This window comes from Camelus ferus, chromosome 13 (assembly GCF_009834535.1).
Source record: "Camelus ferus isolate YT-003-E chromosome 13, BCGSAC_Cfer_1.0, whole genome shotgun sequence".
Lineage (NCBI taxonomy): Eukaryota > Metazoa > Chordata > Mammalia > Artiodactyla > Camelidae > Camelus > Camelus ferus.
This window is the reverse complement of record NC_045708.1, coordinates 38,533,933-38,553,817: the sequence shown is the minus strand read 5'-3', so window position 1 is coordinate 38,553,817 and position 19,885 is coordinate 38,533,933. Positions and strand designations below refer to the sequence as shown.

Below are 19,885 nucleotides of genomic sequence, written 5' to 3'. Positions count from 1 at the left end.
GCCTTCCCCCCTCCCGCCCACACTTTCCTTTCAGCAAGGCCAGCCTCTCACTGCTCTGTCTCTCTTTTTGCTCTCCTCCGTTTCTTTAACCTGGCAGCTCTCCGAGGCAGCACCAAGGTATGGCCATCTCTTTTTTCTTCCCATCTGCCCTCTTCGAGGTCCAGCAGGGCTGACTCACCTTGAGGTTTGGGATCAGTTCTAGTGGGCGTGTCTGACAGGGACACACGCGTCACCTCCAGACATCCCTCTGCCACATCCCCTGCAGTCGCTGGAGGCCAGAGGGCCCTGAGAAATCAGAACCACTAGATGTATTCCAAAAGGGAGCCTCAGGGGTTTCAAGCCCCGGTAGCAGCTGGAGTCTTCAAGCCAGGTTTATGAAGGCATCTACGGGGTGCTCAGAATTCAGTTAGAGCCACAGAGCCCCTGTCCTGGGCCAGTCCCTGGGACCTGAGATGAATCAGAGGGACCCTCCCCTGAGAAAAACTCACCACTCAACAGACCCAGCAGCGCAGGCGGACAGCGCTGCCAGAGGGAAGAAGACCCGAGGAGCAGTTGGAGAGGAGGTGACGAGGCCTGGGCGGGTGGCACAGGGGCAGGAGGAGGGCTGAGGACTCAGGCAGGGCCCAAGTCAGAAAGGGCCTTCAGCACCCAGAGACTCCCTGTATCTGAGGGCACCAGGGAGTCTGTATCTTAGAAGGTACGAGCATGGCCAGGCCTGGGAAAAAGGCCCTCTGGCTATGAGTATGAGGGGAGATTGGAAGTACAGAGAGTGGGGTGTGGTCCGGGCAGGAACCAGGGGAGGCGGTGGGCAAGGATATGTTCTGGGTGAGTGATTGGGGGCCCCGAGGGGAAAGAACACAAAAAGCACAGACGCCCAGCCTCCCTGGGGCTGCGTCTGACATCCAGTTCCCCTCTGGCCTCCCGTGATTGTCAGCTTGAGGACCTGAGATTCTTGTGGCCTGGGGACTAGTCTGGGGACTTTGGACCCATTGCAAGATTTGGTCAGTTGCTCCCAGCCTGGGTCCCTGCCCTACTCCAGCTCGTCCCCATGTTTGTGTCCCCCTCACCTCGTGCTGTCTCCCTCTCTTCCCCTCTCCCCTCCTCCTCTCCGAGGCAACCACCTCACTTTACTCTTGATCCACTTGTTGCTTCTCTGCAGCTGGGGGCCACAAAGGGTGTACTTTTCTTAGGGCCAGTGTCACTGCTGGGAGAATCCTTCAAACTCAGTTGGCCCCATTTTGCAGAGGAGAAAAGTGAGACTGGTGGGGCCTGGGGGCTGTGACTTACCTGAGGTCCCAGCATGAGGGTAGAATAGAGACACAAACCCCCTCCTTCGCTACCAGGCACCTTCCCCTCATCCATGGGCAGGCCTGGCTGGGTCAGACCCCGCCTGGTCAGGGGTGGGAAGGGAGACAGGGCAGGAGCCTGCAGCCGGCCTTCAGTCCAGTCGTCCTCCACACTGCAGGCCACACAGTGGGAGCTTGGGCCTGGCGGGTGGCCCCTCACTCACCCCCACCTCTGCCCTCTGACGTTACAGAAGCCTTACGCCTGCCAGATCCCTGGCTGCTCCAAGCGCTACACAGACCCCAGCTCCCTCCGCAAGCACGTGAAGGCCCATTCAGCCAAAGAGCAGCAGGTGCGTAAGAAGGTAAGCGGCTCTGTCCCAGGCCCATCTCGGCAGACGCCCCCTGGCCCCCTGGCCTCCCATCCAACATCAAGACAGGTACAAGCCACACCCCTTGCATGCATTCAGCCTTCCACACCTGAGGATGCCACTGTCTCTCCTCCTCTATCTGCCTCCCACCAGCCCCTGAGTGTCAAGACTGTCCCCAGTGGGTGGTTCGACTTACGATGGTTCGCCTTTACAATGGTGTGAAAGCAAAACAAATTCAGCAAAATCCATACTTCGAATTTTTAATGTTGATCATTTTCCAGGCTCTCGATGTGCGGTAGACCCTCCCTGGTGATGCTGGGTAGGGGCAGAGTCAGCTGCACGACCACAAAACAGCCCCAAGGGTGAACAACTGATACACTAACAGCCATTCTGTTCCCAGACAGCTGTCCTGTTCCTCCCCTGCACTACGGTATAAAGTACATTACATGAGCTAGCCAACACTTCATTATGAAACAGGCTTTGCGTGAGATGATCTTGCCCAGCTGTAGGCTCATAGAAGTATTCTGAGCACATTTAAGGTAGAAGAGGCGAAGCTACTGTTCGGATAATTGGGTACAATATGGCAAAGACTGCAGTAGAAATATGCAGAGAATAGTCTGGGCAGAGGGAAGGCGCTCAGCCTGCCAGGGTGGGAATGAGAAGGTGGTGGGAAAAATGACATGCGGCTGGCTGGTGGGGGCACTGCAGGCCCACCGCAGTGAGCCCCATGGCCTTGGGCACATGTCTTGACTCCTTTGTTCATGTTCCTCTGTCGGGGGGGGCAATAGAGGACTCGCTTTAAAGGGTTGTTGTCGTGAGGATTAAATGAGTAAATGCATGTCAAGGGTTTAGAACAGTACTCGGCGCATAGTCAAAGTGTAGAATGGAAGTGGGTGCATGTTGTCATTAAGTCCTGAAGAAGGAGTAAGTGTTGGGCAGGTGAAGACAGTGCCCCAGAAAGCGACTGAAGCTTGAAACACTGTGTGGGGACCAGTGGACACTCTGCCTGTCTCAGGGCTGAGCAGCGAGGCACAGAGTGGAGGGCGGGGTGACAGGACAGCTGAACCCCTGTTGAGTCTGAGGCTGTTCTGACGTCAGGGGGTGCCATCATCAAGGGGTTGTAAGCAGAGGAGGGACGTGTTACCCTGAATGATAGCTCTAGGGGCTGTGTGGTGAATGAATTGAGGTGGTTGGAAGAAAATTCAAGGCAGAGGGGCCACTGCTTGGGAGCAGGAGAGACAGTGGGCCCCCACTTAGGGTAGGTGGCGGGAGAGGGACTGGGTCTAATGACTGCTCGGCTGGGCAGGGGTACTGGCAGAAGGAACACCAGTGTCAGACTTTGGGGGCAGGATGGATGGTGATCCTCTTCAGCAGGACAGAGAATCTAAAAAAGAAGCAGGTTTGCAGGGGAAGCAGCAGATACTGTCTTAGACAGGGGCGTGTGAGCCGCTGAGGGACCCAGCGCAGCAGGAGGGATGGGACTGCAACTGAGAGCAGAACCTACCTGTTGGGTTTAACCCACATCTCCCGAGGGCCATTGGGGCCATGGGAGCAGGGGTGCCTGAGTGCCAGGGAGGTTTGAGGAGGAAGAGAAACACCAGGGGCCCATCTGGGGACATCAGTATGACAGAGGAGGACAGAGAGGAAAAGCTCATTAATTTGTTCAGCAAGATTTGTGGAGCACCTACTGTTTTCCAAGCACTATTCTAAGAAGTGTGGACACAGCGGGAATGAAGCAGACAAAGGCCTAGAGGCTGGGGAATGCAGACTGCTATGGTCCAGGGAGTGGGGGTATGCAAAGATGGAGAGCGAGAGGCAAGCAGGCCTCAGTGCGAAAGACAGTGGAGAGGGGACAGCCCAGCTCAAGACTCTGGTCTTTATCGTGTAGGCAGTGGGAGCTGCTGGTGGCAGTGGGAGCCACTGGAGGCAGTGGAGCAGAGAGGGAACATGATCAGAGGGCGTGCCGTAAGCTCGCCAGGGAACACACCACATCCTGTTCACCCTGAGAAGGAAGTGCTTCACAGACTATGTCTCATCTAGTCCTCACTGTAACCCTAGGAATGGGGAATGGAGCAGTTTTCACCCCGTTTTAGAGATGTGGAAACTGAGGCTCGTAGAGTTAACAAAGGGTGGGAGTGACAGAGCCAGAGTCCCATCCTGACCCATCTTCTTCCAGGGCCTGAGCTCCCTCCACTGCTCTCAGGTTGAGGGGCCTGGGCAGCGACAGGGAATGGCCCAGGCCCCATGCCAGGGAGCCTTCTGTCCCAAGCAGACTGGTGCCCAAGGACCAGAATCCTGCCCTGGTTTTCCCAGGCCCCTTGCTTGGCTCGCACCGAGCCCCAGGGACCTGGGGCCGCAGATCTGCAAACTTCCCAACAATAAGCATCCATTAAGAGCCATCGGGGATGATGTATCTTTCTGCGTAGAGCGACCCTTGTATTATGACAGCTCCTTGGCAGCCCTGATGCGTTTCAGAGAGAATTAGAAATGCTTTTCTTCCTTAATTCTCCTCTCCTGCTGCTCCTAATCCGATCGACATTGCGGTCTGCAAGAACATGCCTTGGCCCTCTTTTGCCAGAAACTTAATTTACATGGAAAACAGCTGCTGGGTCAGGGAGCCGAGAGCCCATCGGGAGGCTGGGCAGGCCTTCCCCAAGCCTGGGTGTTGGCTCTGATAGCCTGGGAGGGTGGAAAAACCCTCAGGGCTGACTCCCAGCTGCTGTGTGATATGGGACAAGGCTGTTGCCTTCTCTGGGTCAGTTTTGTCCCAGATAAAATGAAGGTTTGGATAAGTCAATCTTTAGTACTCTGATAGTCAGGCTTTGGGATTACCCTGGGAGAAGGGGCCCTTCCCATCCAGTTAAATGACCCCCACAGTGCCCGAGGGCCCCAGTCAGCCCCTCCCTATGCCAGTCTGGCCCCATCTGGAGATGTGAAGATGTTCTGAGGTGTCACACTCAAGTCTGTCCTTAGAAACAGTTGAGGGTTATTGATCAAAGACTTGCCAGCCCCAGCTTGCTTTTAGCCAACAACCTCAAGGCCAAGTATTGACCCAGCAAGCCCGCTGTCATGTGACTTTAGGGGACTCGGCCAGAGGAGTGAGCCAGCCCTTGACACAGCACCTTCATCAAGCATCCATGCCCCTCCTCTTATCACTCCTCAATAGCAGTCTGGTGTGAGAGCTGGTTAGTGTTGCTAATTACAGGCAGGTGAAGGGAGGGCCAGAGAGGTCCTTTGTCCAGTGTCACACAGGGAGTAAGAAGAAGTGGAGTGGGATTTGAACCCAGGTCTTCTGTCCCCAGCCCTGGACTATTTCTGCTGCACCTTGTGCAAGGAAGGAAAAAAGATGTTGGTGGGAAGGGAGGAAGGAAAGACACTCACAGCGGGCTTGCTGTATCTTACTCCCACGGTGTCAGTCACCCCATGGTAGCCCCGAGAATGTTGCTCACAGACCTCCAGCCACCTGGGAGGCCCCAGCTGCTACACTGTGATGCCCCCTCAGCATCTGTGCTGGGGCCGTGCCTCCTGTGGGCACTCCCAGCCAGTGACCCAGCAGCAGGCCTGGCAGGGATGTGAGGCAAGACCCCTTCCTGGGAGACTCGGGAACCCCCCTCCCCTGACTCCCAGTGGACTTTGGCTCACTGGGGACTTCTTGGTCCCTAGACTCTCAGTCTGGGAAGCTTCCATCAAACTCCTACCCCACCTCCTTCCCTCGGTCTGACAGCTCTCCCTGTCTCTCATAGCCACACTCTCCCTATTAAAATCCCAGCCTGTTCAGTCTCACATCTGCTGCTCAGCCATGTACCCAGTTAGCTCCATTTTACAGATGAGGAAATTGAGGTGCAGAGAGGCGAGAGGTCGTGTCCTGGGGCCACTGTCCTTCCTGCCCCATCCCTTCAGCTGGGGGTCACCCGTGGACAGGCGGTCTTGTGCTAACACCCTCTCTCCCTCTGCTCGCTCCCCAGCTGCACACAGGCCCCGACGCCGAGGCCGACGTCCTGACCGAGTGTCTGGCCCTGCAGCAGCTCCACGCGTCCACACAGCTGGCTGCCAGCGACGGGAAGGGTGGCCGCGCCCTGGGCCAGGAGCTGCTCCCAGGTATGCAGGCGGGGGGACAGGGCCAGGCGCCCAGCCCAGAATGGTGCCTTCTGGTACCCAGCCCTGTGGGAGGACAGCCATGCTCTGTGGGCACCAGGGGCCATGTGGGCACCACTTCCTGGAAGTAACCCCCCCACTTGGGGCTTTATTGCCTCTGCAGCTCATCTGACCAGGTGTACATTCCTCCACACTCTTCTGTGGCTCCCCATTGCCATGAAATGAAGCCCCAGCTCCTCTCAGCCTCATCTCCCAGACCTCGTCGCAGGGCCTAGGCTCTCCTCCCAGGCCTCCTGCCCCAACCTTGGCACATTGGATGCAGTTCTCTGAACACCCCATGTTCCCTCTTGTCTCCAAGCCACTGTACACACCTTGCCGGCCTCCCCTCCCCTCTCTTCCCCTTCACTAAGACAGCTCCTACACTATGACCTATGTCAGGGTTCAAGTCTGGAACTTAACTTAAAGTCCCATGTACTCCCCACCATGACTCCTTGCTTCAGTGGAGAAAACTGAGACTCCAAGAAGGTGGGCAACTTGGCCATAATTGCTTCCAGCTCATCATAAGATGGGGCCCCCCGCCTGCTCCCAAACTCCTGGGACCCTGTAGCCCATCCATCTGGACGCTCAGAGCCTTTGGTCCAGCTGAGGCAGCCTGCCTGTCCCTCCCAGCAGACGCGGGCCACGGAGCAGGTCTCAGGCCCCAGCAGGGATTCCTGGCTGCTTGGGAATCCAGCCCAGAAAAGGGTAGTGTGTCCTGTGGATTCCAGCTGACAATACTTGTGTTATGCCCCTACCCTATCCCCCAAAGAAACCACAGTATCAGAGCAGAAAGTTCTTCCCACCCTCCGGGATTTCTTGAATTACTCCAACCATTTTAAACATTTTTTATTTTCTAGTTTTTTAAAAAATTCTTTCCCCTCAACGTTAAAGCTGCAGCAGATTTAAAACTGTAGCAGATTTAAAACTGTGTCAAAACACTTAACTAAACCGCCTCAGGAAGAGAAGGTGTCTTGCCTTTCTCTAGGGCCTGTGCTCAAACAGATTCACAAGGGCGAGGACATCCCAGCAGGATGGGCCCATGGAGGAGGGACCACACCCACCTCTCTCCAGCTAGGGGGCCCCTCTGCCATGGGCTGCCTCTCACAGGATCAGAGTTGCTGAAATAGTAGAATGAGAAGGGACCCTAGGGAGACTCAGCCTAGGGATGAGGTTTGCATCTCAAGTCCCAGCTCTTGTGTCTGGAGCTCTTGTGTTGAGAAGGATTCTGAGGCTCAACAGGAAGAAAGGCTTTGACTGATGAGCAAAGGCTGCCCTGGGACAGAGGTCCTGCAGCCGCATCATTCTTATCCTTGGAGGACTCAGGTCTGGGCAGGAAAAGGACTGACCCAAGGCCATCCGAAAAGTCAGCAACAGATCCAGGTTGGGAGCCTGATCTCCCAGATACCAGCCCAGGGCTTGTCCCGGGGAGAGGGGCCAGGTCCAGTAGTAACCATCTCTTGAACACCGGTTTGGGCCAGTCACTTGACAAACATCATCTCATTCAATCCCCAGTGAGCCCGGGCTACAGATGAGGAATGAAGTCACTGAGGCAGTGTCACGGGCGGGAGGGGCAGGCGATACCAGGCCTGCGCAGGCCTGCTCTGACAGTGAGTGGTGTCTCCCCTGCCTTGAGCCTCAGTTTCTCCCCCACCCCAGACCTGCTGTGACAACAGATGTGATTGTGATCACTTGTATAAACCCGGTGTGACGAGGAATTTTATCATATCATTGTTGCTCATGGTGAAGGAGAAGAGTCACTATTTACTCATCTGTCTCATAGTAACACTACAGCCAACATTCACTGACCAGGAGCTGTTCTAGGGACTACACGTGTACGTGTGAACTGGCATAATCCTCTCGTCAGCCTCATAAAGTGCGTGTGAGTGTGCTCTTTTCCAGATGAGGAAATGGAGGCCTTGAGCACTTAAGTGACTTTTTGCTGAGGCTCCACAACCAGTAAATGGCAGAGGCAGGTCTGAACCCCGGCTGTCTGGCTGTAGGCTGTGTCCTTAACCAAACCGCCAGTGCCACACCTCACCGTACTGCGCACCTGCTGTGTGCCAGGCTCTGTGCTGGTCCCTGTCCTCCAGCTGCTTCCAGCGCAGTGGGGAGAAGAAGGACCCACCAGGCAAACCCAGGAGTCCTAGGTCCCCCTGGGATTCAGCTGCCAGGTTCTGCAGACCCTACCGCAGACGCCTGAGGCATGGTTGGGAACAGATGTTAGGGCCAGAGGTTAAGCGCTCACGGCTGATGATTGATGACGCTGATTTACAGCCCGAAGTAGTGCATCCTGGGGAGAGGCCAGGCAGGCCCCAGGGCGGCCCCGCTCCCGCTGCTCCTCAAGAGGCAGTGGTTCCCTTGTTCCCGCCCACCATCTGTTCACGTGTTCAACGTGCCTGGTTCGCACACCGAGTCGCCCACCACGTGTTCATCCTTAGGGGGCTGTACACACAGGGACCTGGACCAGGGCAGGGCAAAGGCAGGAGAAAATGGGACAGATTCAACGAGTGTGGACAGAAGAGTCCAGAACAGAGGGGTGAGGACAACATTGAACTTCGTCATCTGACTGGAGGAGGCTCCCGCCAGCTGGTCTCTCGCCCGGAAAGACCGGCTCTCTTCAGGAGCATATCTGGCAGGCCTCCTTCAGCTGACCCAGGTGACATGTTGGGCAGCAGTGAGGACGTGAAAAGCATGAGGCCAGCACGGCTGAGGGAGAGGGAGCAGGATTTACCAGGATTCTAGGCCTTCCTAGCTGTCAGGCCCCCAAATTGGTTCAAGATGGCAGGTGAGGAGGTGCTATGGAGAGTGGTGAGTGGAGCAAACCATGAGCAGTGCTGAGCCAGGCTCCCGCCACAGAAGTCCCCTCCATTGCCTCCCTGCCCACGCCAGGAGGGGTGTGTGGCTGAGGGAGGCAGCAGATGGATGTGAGCAGAGGTCCCCGAGACAGGGAAGGGGAAGGACTAGGGCAGGAGGCAGAGGGCTCTCAAGAGCCCATTCAGAGCCTGGGTCTCACAGCCAGCCCGCAGTGAAGCCTGGGCAGAGGCCCACAGCCAGACATCCAGGCCACAGCCTGAGCTGCAGCCCCTGGCCATTTCCTGGGCCTGGCTTTAAGTGGATTTTCTCTTGGTATCACTGGTGTTACTTGGAAGGCCTGATAGCTGCCCATTGCGTGATTTTTGATGAATCATTGAAGTTCTTAAGACTTAGTTTCTTCATCTTAAAATGGGATCATTTTATCCCCCCTGTTGACGGTTGTTGACGTGCTTAAACTAGATAGTGTGGGAAAAGAGCTTGGCATATAGTGTATTCTTAATTAGCTATTATTCACAGTTATTGTAAGAGTAGAATTTCACCTAATGTAACCCATCCATAGGATGTTTGTCGCTCTAACTCTAGGCCAGGGGTTGCAAACTGTTTGGTCTACAAACTGTGTAGTGCCACAGTCCCCACTGCTCCCTATTGCAACCCCTGCCATTTCACTTATTTTACTCCCAGTTGTGCCACCTATGGCATTGAGCTTGCAATCCCTGCCCCATCCCTGCTCAATTTCCTGGTAGTAGCTCCCTGAATTGCAGCCTGGGCCAGAAGGGCCAGCCTAGGATGAGCTAGCCTTGGAAACCCAACCACCTGAGAAGGTAAAAGTTCCTCCTTTACCACATCCAGGAAAAGAGCGTGGTGTATTCTCAGATGGTCCTTATGAGGTGATAAGAGCGTTGGGTCTGGGTTCATAATAACTAGGGTGATGCTCAGAGCACAGCAGCTGACCAGTCAGAATGGGCAGTGTGTCAGTGCAGCTCTGGGTGCGGCTCTGGGGTCCACGGAGTCCTCCCAGGGCATCAACTTGAGTTGATTTCGGGGAAAATGATGTGAGTTTCTATTAAAATTCAAATCAACATAGCCAGATTAAAGAGGGGATACAAAATTGGCTTCATTTTTTCCCCATAAAATAAAGAACATCAAAAATTTGCCACCCTTGCTGTGACCCTCGCAGGCTCCAGTCCCAGAGTAGGAGTTCATTCTCGCCTCTAATTGGGGTTCCTTGGTGAAGGAAGCACTGACCTCAGTAACTACTCTCAGACCCGCCATTGGGCCCCTGGAGCAACATCTGACTGACCTAGTGTCCCCATTGGACTCATTAGTCCACCTGTTTTCTTAACAAGGGTAAGACCCTTGGGAGTAAAAGGTGATAAAAGGTGATGTCACCCTGTAGGTGTCTTCTCGAGGTTTAGAATCTAAGACTAGAGCATGGTAACTCCTCTCCTCAGTCAGGACCCTTGTGCAGTGTACAGCCTACACGATCATCCATGGCATCCCTTCTGAGTCTCCCAGGCCAGCTTGCACAGTCGTCCTTTCTTTGGAACCCCTCACAGCGGACATCCAGGCTCTGCTTGCATGTCTCTGGGGATAGGCAGCTCATTTCCTCAAAGGTAGCCTGTTACCCGGCAGCGGCTCTGAGCCCTGAGCTAGAGTCTGCTTCTCTCAAGCTTCTCTTCACCCCAAGGTCTCTGTCTCCTCCTGGAGCTATGCAGAGCGAGCCCCTTCTTTCCCAGAATAGGGATTTGAGCCCTCCTGCTGCATTCAACCCTCGCCTCAGTAAACACACACACACACACACACACACACAGCCTGACCACTGCAGGCCTCTGACGCCCCTCGTCAGCCCACCTCTGCTCTCTGCATAGACCTCGGCCCTGAACACAGCCCAGCAGCCACGGCATGAACAGAGCAAAGTGGGGCCATCGTCTCCCCCTTTAGGACTCCTAACCTATGAATACAGCCTCACTGGTTTCCCTTCTTGTCTTTCTCTCTCCATAAGCAGGCACACAGCTCCTGGGGCATCCACAGCCATGTCTAGCGAGTGGCTGAAGCCCAGTGATATTTCTTTGCTTCCCTGCAGGCGTGTATCCTGGCTCCATCACCCCCCATAATGGGCTGGCATCAGGCATCCTGCCCCCTCTGCACGATGTCCCTTCCAGACACCACCCACTGGATGCCACCACCAGTTCCCACCACCATCTGTCCCCTCTACCCACGGCTGAGAGCACCAGGGATGGGTACGTACAGCAAGCCAGTCCTCCTCCAGGATAGCAAGTGGGCACCTGCATGGGCGGCAGGTGAGGGCAGGTGCCCCACACACTGAATGGTTGTTACTGATAATAAAAATAGCCAACATTATGCGGCACTGACAGTGTACTGTGCTGTGTACCAAACACTCGCTGAGCACAGTTTCATCAGTGCCTCATAGTAACCCTACCATGTGGATGATATTAGCACCTGGGCTTCTTGATGCCTTGCCTCCTGCGCCCTCTCCTCCCCTGTCCGGGCGGCCCTGGGAAGATGCTTTATCCTCACCTGACCCTGCATTCTGGGCTGCCACACCCAGGCCTCCTTGGGCGCCTCACTCTGACTGCTCTTTGGTTTGCACCATGTATTTGGTGAGCAGGCTGCCCACTGCCCACTCCAGAGATGCCCACCGGGGCCTCGCCCCCACTTCTGGCTACTGTGGCTGTGACCATTGCCCGGCCTGCTGGGGCTGTCCAGGAGCCCTTGCTGCAGGATCACTGCAGGGAGGGGGGCCTCCTCCTGCATTCCATGTGGTTCCCCTTGTGACCACTTAATTGGCTGGAAAGGGCGAATGTGCTAATTGCTGGGCCCTAATGCTTCGGAAGTCTGTTTCCCTTGCAAACGGGCAGAGGGAGGCCTCGCAGCCCCACCGCCTGCCCTCCCTGCCACTTTTGCTTACCGTCAACAGGACTTGATCAAACTTGTCCCCCAAGGCCTGGCCCCAGCGCCTTCCCTCTCCCCCTGCCCTTCCTCCTCAGGGCAGTAGCATTGGCCTTGGCCTGCCTGTGCCTGGGGCTGCCAGCCTGAGTTCATCACCAAACTTGTTGTCCAGGACTCCTGACTGGGCTCCTCCTGCTACTCACTCATCCATTCATTTGATGTCCAATTATTGAGTCCCTGATGTGGGCAGGGCCCTGGGCCCAGTGCTGGGACCACTGATGACCTCAGCCCTGGTGAATGAAGCTCACTGTGACAGACCTGCAGGGATTGACCACGGAGCAAGTGCCCTCAGGGAAGGAAGCACTTCAAGGAAGGGGATGTGCAAGCTCAGAGAAGAACCCAGTGCGCTAGGGGACGCTGTCAAGGAAGGCTTCTTGGAGGTGGTGTTAAGCCAGGCCTCCAAGGTTAAGTAGGAGTTGGCTGATTGGAGAGATTGCGTGGAAGGAGCAGCCAGAGCGTAGGCAGGCATGGTGAGAGCTTGGTGTGCTCTGGGAAACCTGAACCTTCATGTGGGGTGACAAGCTCAGGAGAGAGGTCACCAGGGCCAGATCACAGGACCTGTGACAGGACTCTGAAGGGTGAGCAGGTCAGGTTTAGGGTTGAGAATACACAGCCTGCAGTGTGGGGCTGGACTGCAGGATCCGGGGTGGGTGGCTGGCAGCCTGAGCCAGTGCTGGCAGGGAGGGATGAAGAACGCCCAGAAGGCGTTAGTGACATGAATAAGCTGGACGGGCCCTGGGTATGCAGGGTGTGCCCTGGGTGTTCCTGGAGCGGGGAAGACTGGTTGTGAGTGGAGCTAGAGCTACAGAGAGGACACCTGATGAGGTGCAAAGTGGGACCCGGAAAACCAACCCTTCCCCGGGCCTCAGTTTCCTCTTCTGTTAAACGGGCATGAAAATACCCTCCTCTAGGAAGGGGTGAGGATCAGCTACATGTGCCTGACGTTGTACATGTCACCCGGTACAGGTCCCGTATACCTAGCCCCCTGCCCCCCACACCCATGCACCCACCGCCTCAGGCCACCTGCTCACCCACCAGCCAGCCCAAAAACATCTCTGACCAAAGAAAAATAAACCACAGAGGCCTTTCCCCACGCAGGCCTGTGCACTCTGCTCCGCCTCATTCATCACCTGCCTGCCGCCTACATAAGTGCCCGTCAAGAATTCCTGCCGCGAGAAGCAGAGTGATGACAAGACCAAGACGGGACCCCCAGCCCCACTGGCCACCCGCGCCTGCAGGAGCGAGGGCGTGAGCCGTCCCCACCAGCCAGGCGCCCAGGCTCCCCCGGGGTTCCCGAGAAGGGCTCTCATGCCTGACACCAGGCCCAGGCCCAGCTTGAATGGGTTTCTTTTCTTAGCCGCTGAGAAGAGGCAAGGAAGGGTGGGGGGAGGCCTTCAGCCTCCCCTTCCTGCCAAAGTCAACAGGGAAGGCCACTCGCGGCTCCCCGGTGGTTTGCTGGGACGTTAAATAGCTTGACAGGATTATCTGATTCACTCAAAAATATGCTAAGAGGGCCTGACTTCATGACCAAATTTATTTACCCTGGCTCAGAGAAGACTCCCAAAAGGGTGGTTTTTTTTCTCCCTGGCCCTGTGCAAGGTATGAAGCCCTAGTCTGCCAGGCCAGTGAGGTTTTATATTAATTTTTATAGGTTCCAATTGAAGCAAAAATATTTGATTTAGGGATCATTTGCATGACTCAGAAGAGGAGCTCCAGATGAGCTTTTCTCCTTTTAAAGCGTCAGGTAGAGCAGCAGAATCTCAGCCTTCACGTCTGCTGTGGAGAGTCGTGTTCTGTTTAATTTCACTGGCTGTGAAGGTGGCAAATGTGAATTTATGGCAGGTTAGAGACAGGAAAAACAAACTTTGAAAATGCATGTTTTTTCCCCATCAGATCTGGTTCTCCTTAAGTCTGCAGTGCTGTTAATCTCTGGGTTTTGTAGCTGAGTGATTCAGAAACCCATTTGTTAGTATTTATCAGCTGTCTGCGGTGTGCCAGGCCTGGTGCTGAGCATGGAGTGACTGAGAGGGTGGGGCCAGGCCCTGCCCTGCAGGGGCTCCCAGGGGAGGGACGGATAGGAAGTCAGGGAAGAGCTGGGGTGTGGGTGCCAGGATGGGGTGGCCATAAGACCGGCAGGGACCATGCAGCAGGCTCGAAGGAGGAGGGCCCACCCTCTGGCCATGCCTGGGCCCAGCCTCAGCCAGGAGAACGGGTTATGAGGACACATGGCTTGTGCACAGCCCTCCACAGTTTATAGAGCATAGTTGTAGACCCACCTGATGGCCCAGTGAGACAGGTCTCTAAAAATATTAACAGTGATGATAATGATAATTCGTGGACCCTTGATGGGATTCAGTTCATTAACTTAAGAAGGCTGGCGTGTACCTCCAGTGTATTGTAGATGCTGGCAGGGACCAAGGACCTGGCACAGAGAGCCCCTCCTGCTGTCTTCAGCGCACTCACAGTGGCGGGGGTCCCAGACGTAGGACTGATGACAGTGCGGTGTCATCACAGGGGCAGTGACAACAGGACGCCCAGGTTAGAGGGACCGGATGGGGACCCTGCAGAGCTGCAGACGTGAAGCCCTCCAACCTCTCCCCAAGTCTCCTTTCCCCATTTTGAGACAGTCCTGCTTCCCTCAGAGAGAGGCGCTGTTGTGTCTTGAACACCTCCTCGTGTCTTAGAGGGGTGGTGAGGGTAGTAAGCCCAGCCTGAAAAGGCCACCGGTAGCTGTGACGTTGAGTTTGTAGGGTATCCTAACATGGATGGTCCAACATATCCATTGATACAAACAAGAAAAGAAAGACTCTGAGCCCTCACTCTCCCTCTCTCTTTAATGCACATAAATGCGTCACAGACGTGAGCCTTCAGCCCCATCCCAAAAGCCCCCATGTCTCCCTGACCCCAGGGTTATTTTTGTTTCTGTGAATAGACCTCAGAGGCTCAGGAAGGCATCATGAGGAAGGAACTTGGTGTCCAGTGACGTGCAGTCTGGTTAGATGGCCCACTCTGGCTCAGCCTGGTCCAGGGTGACTGCACGGCTCGCAGTGCTGCAGGCTCGTTTCAGAACATGAGCTTCCAGGGAGCACGGGCTCCAGGCTGTGCCCCTTCAGGCTTGTATGAAGGGAGGTGGTGAGTCCCCCATCACAGGATGTGTGCAAGTGGAGGAGAGATGGCAAGAGATGGAGACAGAAGGTCCCTAAAAGCACACTGTGCAGGGGAATAAAGGCCAACTTAGACATCAGACCTAACTGCTAGTTTTCCTTCCCTTCTTGATAATGATGATGATGATTCTCTTAGTAGCTAAGAATGCATCTGACATCATATTGGGTGCTTTGTCCACATTGCTTTACTTAATTTTACTCTCACCATAGCCCATGAGGTCAGTGCAGTATGGCTGGGACTAACCTGGGCAACGTCTCTGATCTGTGAACATCTCTCATGGGGCCTGGGGCAAGACAGAGACTCCGTGAGTGAACGGTGGCGGTTAGTGCTGTGGGGTGTTCTCCTAGGGAGCTCCCCCGGCTTTCAGTGGGGCCGTTCCTGGGCTCATCCTGCAGATGGTGGGGGCGGCACACACACTTAGGGTGCACAGACCCAGCGGGGGTAGCTGGTATTTGGGCCTGGGTAAGAGTTGCAGTAGCGTTGCCACGTGGAGAACACAGCAACCCTGTGAGGAAACCAAGGCTCGGAGACCTTAGCATTTTGCCCAAAGTGACATGGCCAGTGAGAGCAGATGGGGTTTTAAACACAGTTCTGTTGACTCCAAAGGTCGTGCTTATAACCAGTGGTCCTTGCTGACTGTCAGTCCTAAATATGGGATAGAAGTTTTTCTTTACTGGGTTCCTCTGGACTCTAAAGCTTATAGGACTTAAAATTTTAATTACTGTTTGAACTTAATCAGAAATAAAAGCTTTGTCTTCTAACTGCGTTGTTGTACGTTAGAGCAGGTCAGCTAGTGAGCTTTCTGTTGCTGGAGGGGAACAAGCAGTGGCAGTCACACCTCTGGCCCCTCCTGCTGATGGCCATCCCTGCTCTCTCCAGGTTGGGACCAGGCCTCCTCCCGCCCATGGTCAGCCCACTGAAGGGGCTTGGGCCACCGCCACTGCCACCTTCCTCCCAGAGCCATTCTCCTGGGGGCCAGGCCTTCCCCACCCTCCCCAGCAAGCCGCCCTACCCGCCCTTCCAGAGCCCTCCACCCCAGCCGCTGCCCAGCCCACAAGGTAAGCTCTCGCCGAGGGGCCCTCTCTACATACACCTGCTGACCCCCACTCAGGCTTCCCAAGAGTAAGGGGACCCTGCCCTGCTCTCCTGGTCTCCACTTGGAATGATGGTGGGCACTGGGAGAAGCTGAGAGACGGGTGACCTAACATGCCTAGTGGGGGGCACTTCCTGGAGGAAATTAGTCCTGAGGAGTAAGGAAGAGTTTGTTCCATCACAAGGCGTCAAAGGGAACAGCGTCGGGCGGGGCTAGGGTGGGAATGGCCTGCCACTTGGAGGAACAGTGAGTGATGGGGTATCTTGAGTGGAGGAGGGTTGAGGGCCCACGGTCCCTTCCCTCCAAGCACTGTCGACCACGTGAGACCACCTCGCCCAACCTCCTCCAGGACAGGGCACAGCTGGGAAAGGGGACTAGGCTCTCAGCACCTTCTCCACCCTGGGGCTCTCTTCTCTCATGCACCCCACCATGCCAACGGCCCAGTGGAGGGAACTGAGCGGCACAGCCGGGACGGTCCCCTCCCTGCCCCCGGCACGTTCCCGCTCTGAATGCAGCTCTTGCCGCCTCCCTCTGCAGGCTACCAGGGCAGCTTCCACTCCATCCAGAACTGCTTCCCCTATGGTGACTGCTACCGATCGGCCGAGCAGGCAGCCTGCGGGGATGGACTAGCCGGGGAGGCCCATGGTTTCAACCCCCTGCGGCCCAATGGCTACCACAGCCTCAGTGCCCCTTTAGCTGCCACAGGTAAGCCCACCTGCATGCCTCCTCTCCCTGAGTGCCCACCAAGGCCAATATGTGCTTTGTACATATTGTCCCGCAGCCTTAGGACAGTCTGATGAGGTAGGGTCGTCCCCACTTTACAGAGGAGGGGCTAAAGGCTCAGGACCCTGCAGAGTTAGGATTTGCAGCCCGCCTGACCCCAGCGTCGGTGTTCCTTCCACACTCACAGAGGAGAACCAGACTAGGAGCTCCCAGTCTAGCTGATGTTTCCCTTTAAATACTTATTGAGCAACTACTGTGTGCCAGGCCCAGTTGTAGACCCTGGGGATACAGTGGGGAATGAGACAAATACTGATCCCCATTTAACAGATGAGGAAACCGAGGCCCACAGAGGCCACACTGCTAGGAAGGGACAGAGTCTAGAGGTTGTGCTTGTTCCTTAGGCTGCATCTATGAACCCTTCAGGGCCCTGGGCCTTCCGCAGGTAATGCCCCCGGATGAGGTGGAGAAGTCCAGTGAGAGGGGAGGCCTGTGCACGACCCGAGTGAAATCAGGCTCAGGCCACAGGGCCAGGTCTGGTCAGAGCGGAGGCACCAGATGGGTGGTACCAGAATTCCCCAAGCCATTATGGTTTATTACTTCAATAAAAAGCAAACTATTAATTAATTAAAGAATTCCCCAAGCCAAGCCCACCCTACACCTCAGGGCCCAGATCTAGCTGAAGCTACAAGGCCCAGGCAGGATGGTGGGGTACCAGACAACAGGGAGCCTCAGACCCTGCCCCAGAGGCCGCTTGGGTAGCTCTGGATGTGTGCAGCTGTGGGGAGAGATAAGGACCGGGGACAAGCAATGAGGCCGCACCACAGCCGGCACACACAAACCTGTGGTCATCTGTGTGGGCCCATGTGCTCCTGCTCACACACACACTCCCGGGTCTGCACGTGTCTTCTTTCTGCATGTGTTTGCGGGGCACGTCTGTGTGCGCACGTGCATGTAGGACCAGCACGGTGGGCTCCAGGCAGTGTGAGCCTGTAAGCGCGTAAGGAGCTCACCAGCCACGTGGGCTCACGTCTGCATGTGTGCTCACATTGTGCTTGTGCTGGTGTTCATGCCGTCTGTGCACTCGTGTGTCCTCGTCCCGTGACCCCCTCTTTGTGTGCACACGTGTGTGTGCATGGTTGTGTATTAGCATGTTTGGGCCAATTCAGATGAGCGTGCTTGTGTGCAGGTGTGTGGCTGTGTGTTTGGGTACAGTGTACATACTCTGTGAGTGGACACGTCACACACACGCGCCAGAGGCAGATGTGTGCCTGATCGCAGGTGTGCGGGGATGGTGGGCATGTTCCATGTTTGCTCACACAGTGCACGAGTAGGCACCTGCCACTGTCCCCAGCACTGCTGGTTCTCGCCATCGCGTCCTCCCGGCCCCACCCAGCCCTAGATGGGATTTCTTGGTTCGGCAGCAAGGCCTGAAATAAGTAGCTCTGAGGAGAGGCGAGAGGCAGCTTCCTTGCCTGTACACCGGGTTAGGAGGTTCTTTTGACCCCCCCTCTCTTCTGCTGTCTGAGTGGCAGCCCAGCGTCCAGCGCCTTTGCTCACACCTCCTCTGCCAAGCTGAGAACAGACTCACAGGACTGAATCCAGACCAACCAGGTGGGGCCGTGGGGCCTGAGGAGGAGTTTGGTCTGATCCCACTACACAGACAGGAGGACCGAGACCCACCTCTCAGGCTACACGAATTCATGACAGCAGCCCTTAGGGCTGAGACTGGGTAAAATGACCTCACCAGGTCCATCCTAGGTTTTGGGCCCCCACCCCAGAGACAGTGTGTCCAATGGAAGAATCGGGTGTCTCAGAGCCAGATGGATCTGGGTTCAGATCCCAGTTCTCCCACTTACTGTGACCTGGGGCAAGTGTCTTGCCCTCTCTGAGCTTGTCTTCTCAGCTGTAAAATGGGATAATGAATCCCACCTCCTAGGATTGTTGTGAAGCTTAAGTGAGATACAGTTTAAATGAGCCTTTGGTAAATGCCCAGTGGAGTGCTGGTGCCCTTCTTTGGATATTTTATATTTACTGAGGCAAAGAAACCTGAAAGGGTGGGGGTGGGCTGGGGTCCTTCTGCCAGGAGGGGGCCAGCTCCTGAGGGCAAAAGCTGTGATGTCTGCACCCTGACCTCTCCTCCCCGCCACATTCTGTCCCACAGTCCAGCACTGGGTGATGGACTGTCCGCTTCCTGTCTCCTCAACTGCCTCCCTAGGCCTTGGGGCTGCAAGGCCTAGGGGAGCCTCCTTCCAAGCCCCTTTCCTGCCCACCCGCCTACCAGCTCCCCTAGCTGGAGGAGCAGAGGGCTCGGCGCAGGCCCTGCTGAGGGGACGCTGTGAGGAGGGACCCCAGGCGGGACCCCAGGCGGGAGGGCGGGGTCTGGGAGCTGGGGAAAGATGACAAGAAACAGCCCCTGAGTTTTCCAGCCTGGACCCTGTCCCCCCGACACCCACAGGCTACGAGGCCCTGGCCGAGGCCCCGTGCCCCGCAGCGCTGCCGCAGCAGCCATCTGAAGACGTCGTGTCCAGTGGCCCCGAGGACTGTGGCTTCTTCCCCAATGGGGCCTTTGACCACTGCCTGAGTCACATCCCCTCCATCTACACAGACACCTGAAGGAATGCCGCCCACACCTGCCTGCCCTCCACCACGGACGCTACCTTGCCCACCCACTGTCTGTCCCCAGCCTCCGGGCACCCAGCCTGAGCAGCCGGCTCTGCGGCGGGTCCAGCGCTCACCGGGAGTGATCGTCTGAGCCCCAGCTGGGCGCTCAGAGGTGCCCGTCAGGATCCGTGACCTGTGACATCCCTTGACTGTGTCTTCCTTTTCTCTACCCAATGGTTTTGAAATCACAGACCTCGTGTATATAAAATGTACAGAATTTGTTTTCCATTCCCCTGCCAGTTTTATATTTTTGGTTTTACAAGAAAAACATTAAAAACTGGAAATGAGACTTGGGGGCCTGGTTCTGCTTTGTAATTCAGTCTAGAGGCCAAGAGCAGGAGAGTGGTAGAGGAGTGCGTAGCAGAGCCAGGGTGTGGAAACCAGCTCCGTCCTCCGATTCCTTCAGCGGGGGTGGGGGCATCACGTGGCCCCCACCACGTGCTAACAGACACCGGCACCGGTCCCAGGACCTCACTGAAAGGCAGGCTCATCCCCATTGGCAGGCGAGCAGACCAAGACTGGGACTGAAATTGGAATCCCAGTATGACCCAGACCTTTGCTCTCTGCACTGACTCCTCAGCTGGTGGAAAAATATGCTTCAATTCTGGCACTGGCTTTGGGTAAACAGGGAAGGCCAGGGGAGGGCAGGGCAGGCCTTCCAAGGACAGAGC

General features: G+C 56.0%; 1 protein-coding gene across 6 annotated transcripts in view; it reads left to right on the top strand.

Annotated features, from left to right (window-relative positions):
• Nucleotides 1–19,497, top strand: part of GLIS1 (GLIS family zinc finger 1) — a 210,960-nt gene extending 191,463 nt beyond the window's left edge. For 4 of the 6 annotated variants that reach the window (XM_032494319.1, XM_032494315.1, XM_032494317.1 and 1 more), the window contains exons 6-11: nt 1,538–1,648; nt 5,620–5,752; nt 10,686–10,842; nt 15,617–15,795; nt 16,368–16,535; nt 19,009–19,497. In XM_032494319.1, the coding sequence (XP_032350210.1) occupies nt 1,538–1,648; nt 5,620–5,752; nt 10,686–10,842; nt 15,617–15,795; nt 16,368–16,535; nt 19,009–19,166 (906 nt within the window). In that variant the 3' untranslated portion in view covers nt 19,167–19,497. The remainder of the gene's footprint in view (nt 1–1,537; nt 1,649–5,619; nt 5,753–10,685; nt 10,843–15,616; nt 15,796–16,367; nt 16,536–19,008) is intronic. The other 2 variants (XM_032494318.1, XM_032494320.1) reach the window with 2 other exon arrangements.
• Nucleotides 19,498–19,885: the final 388 nt, after the last annotated feature.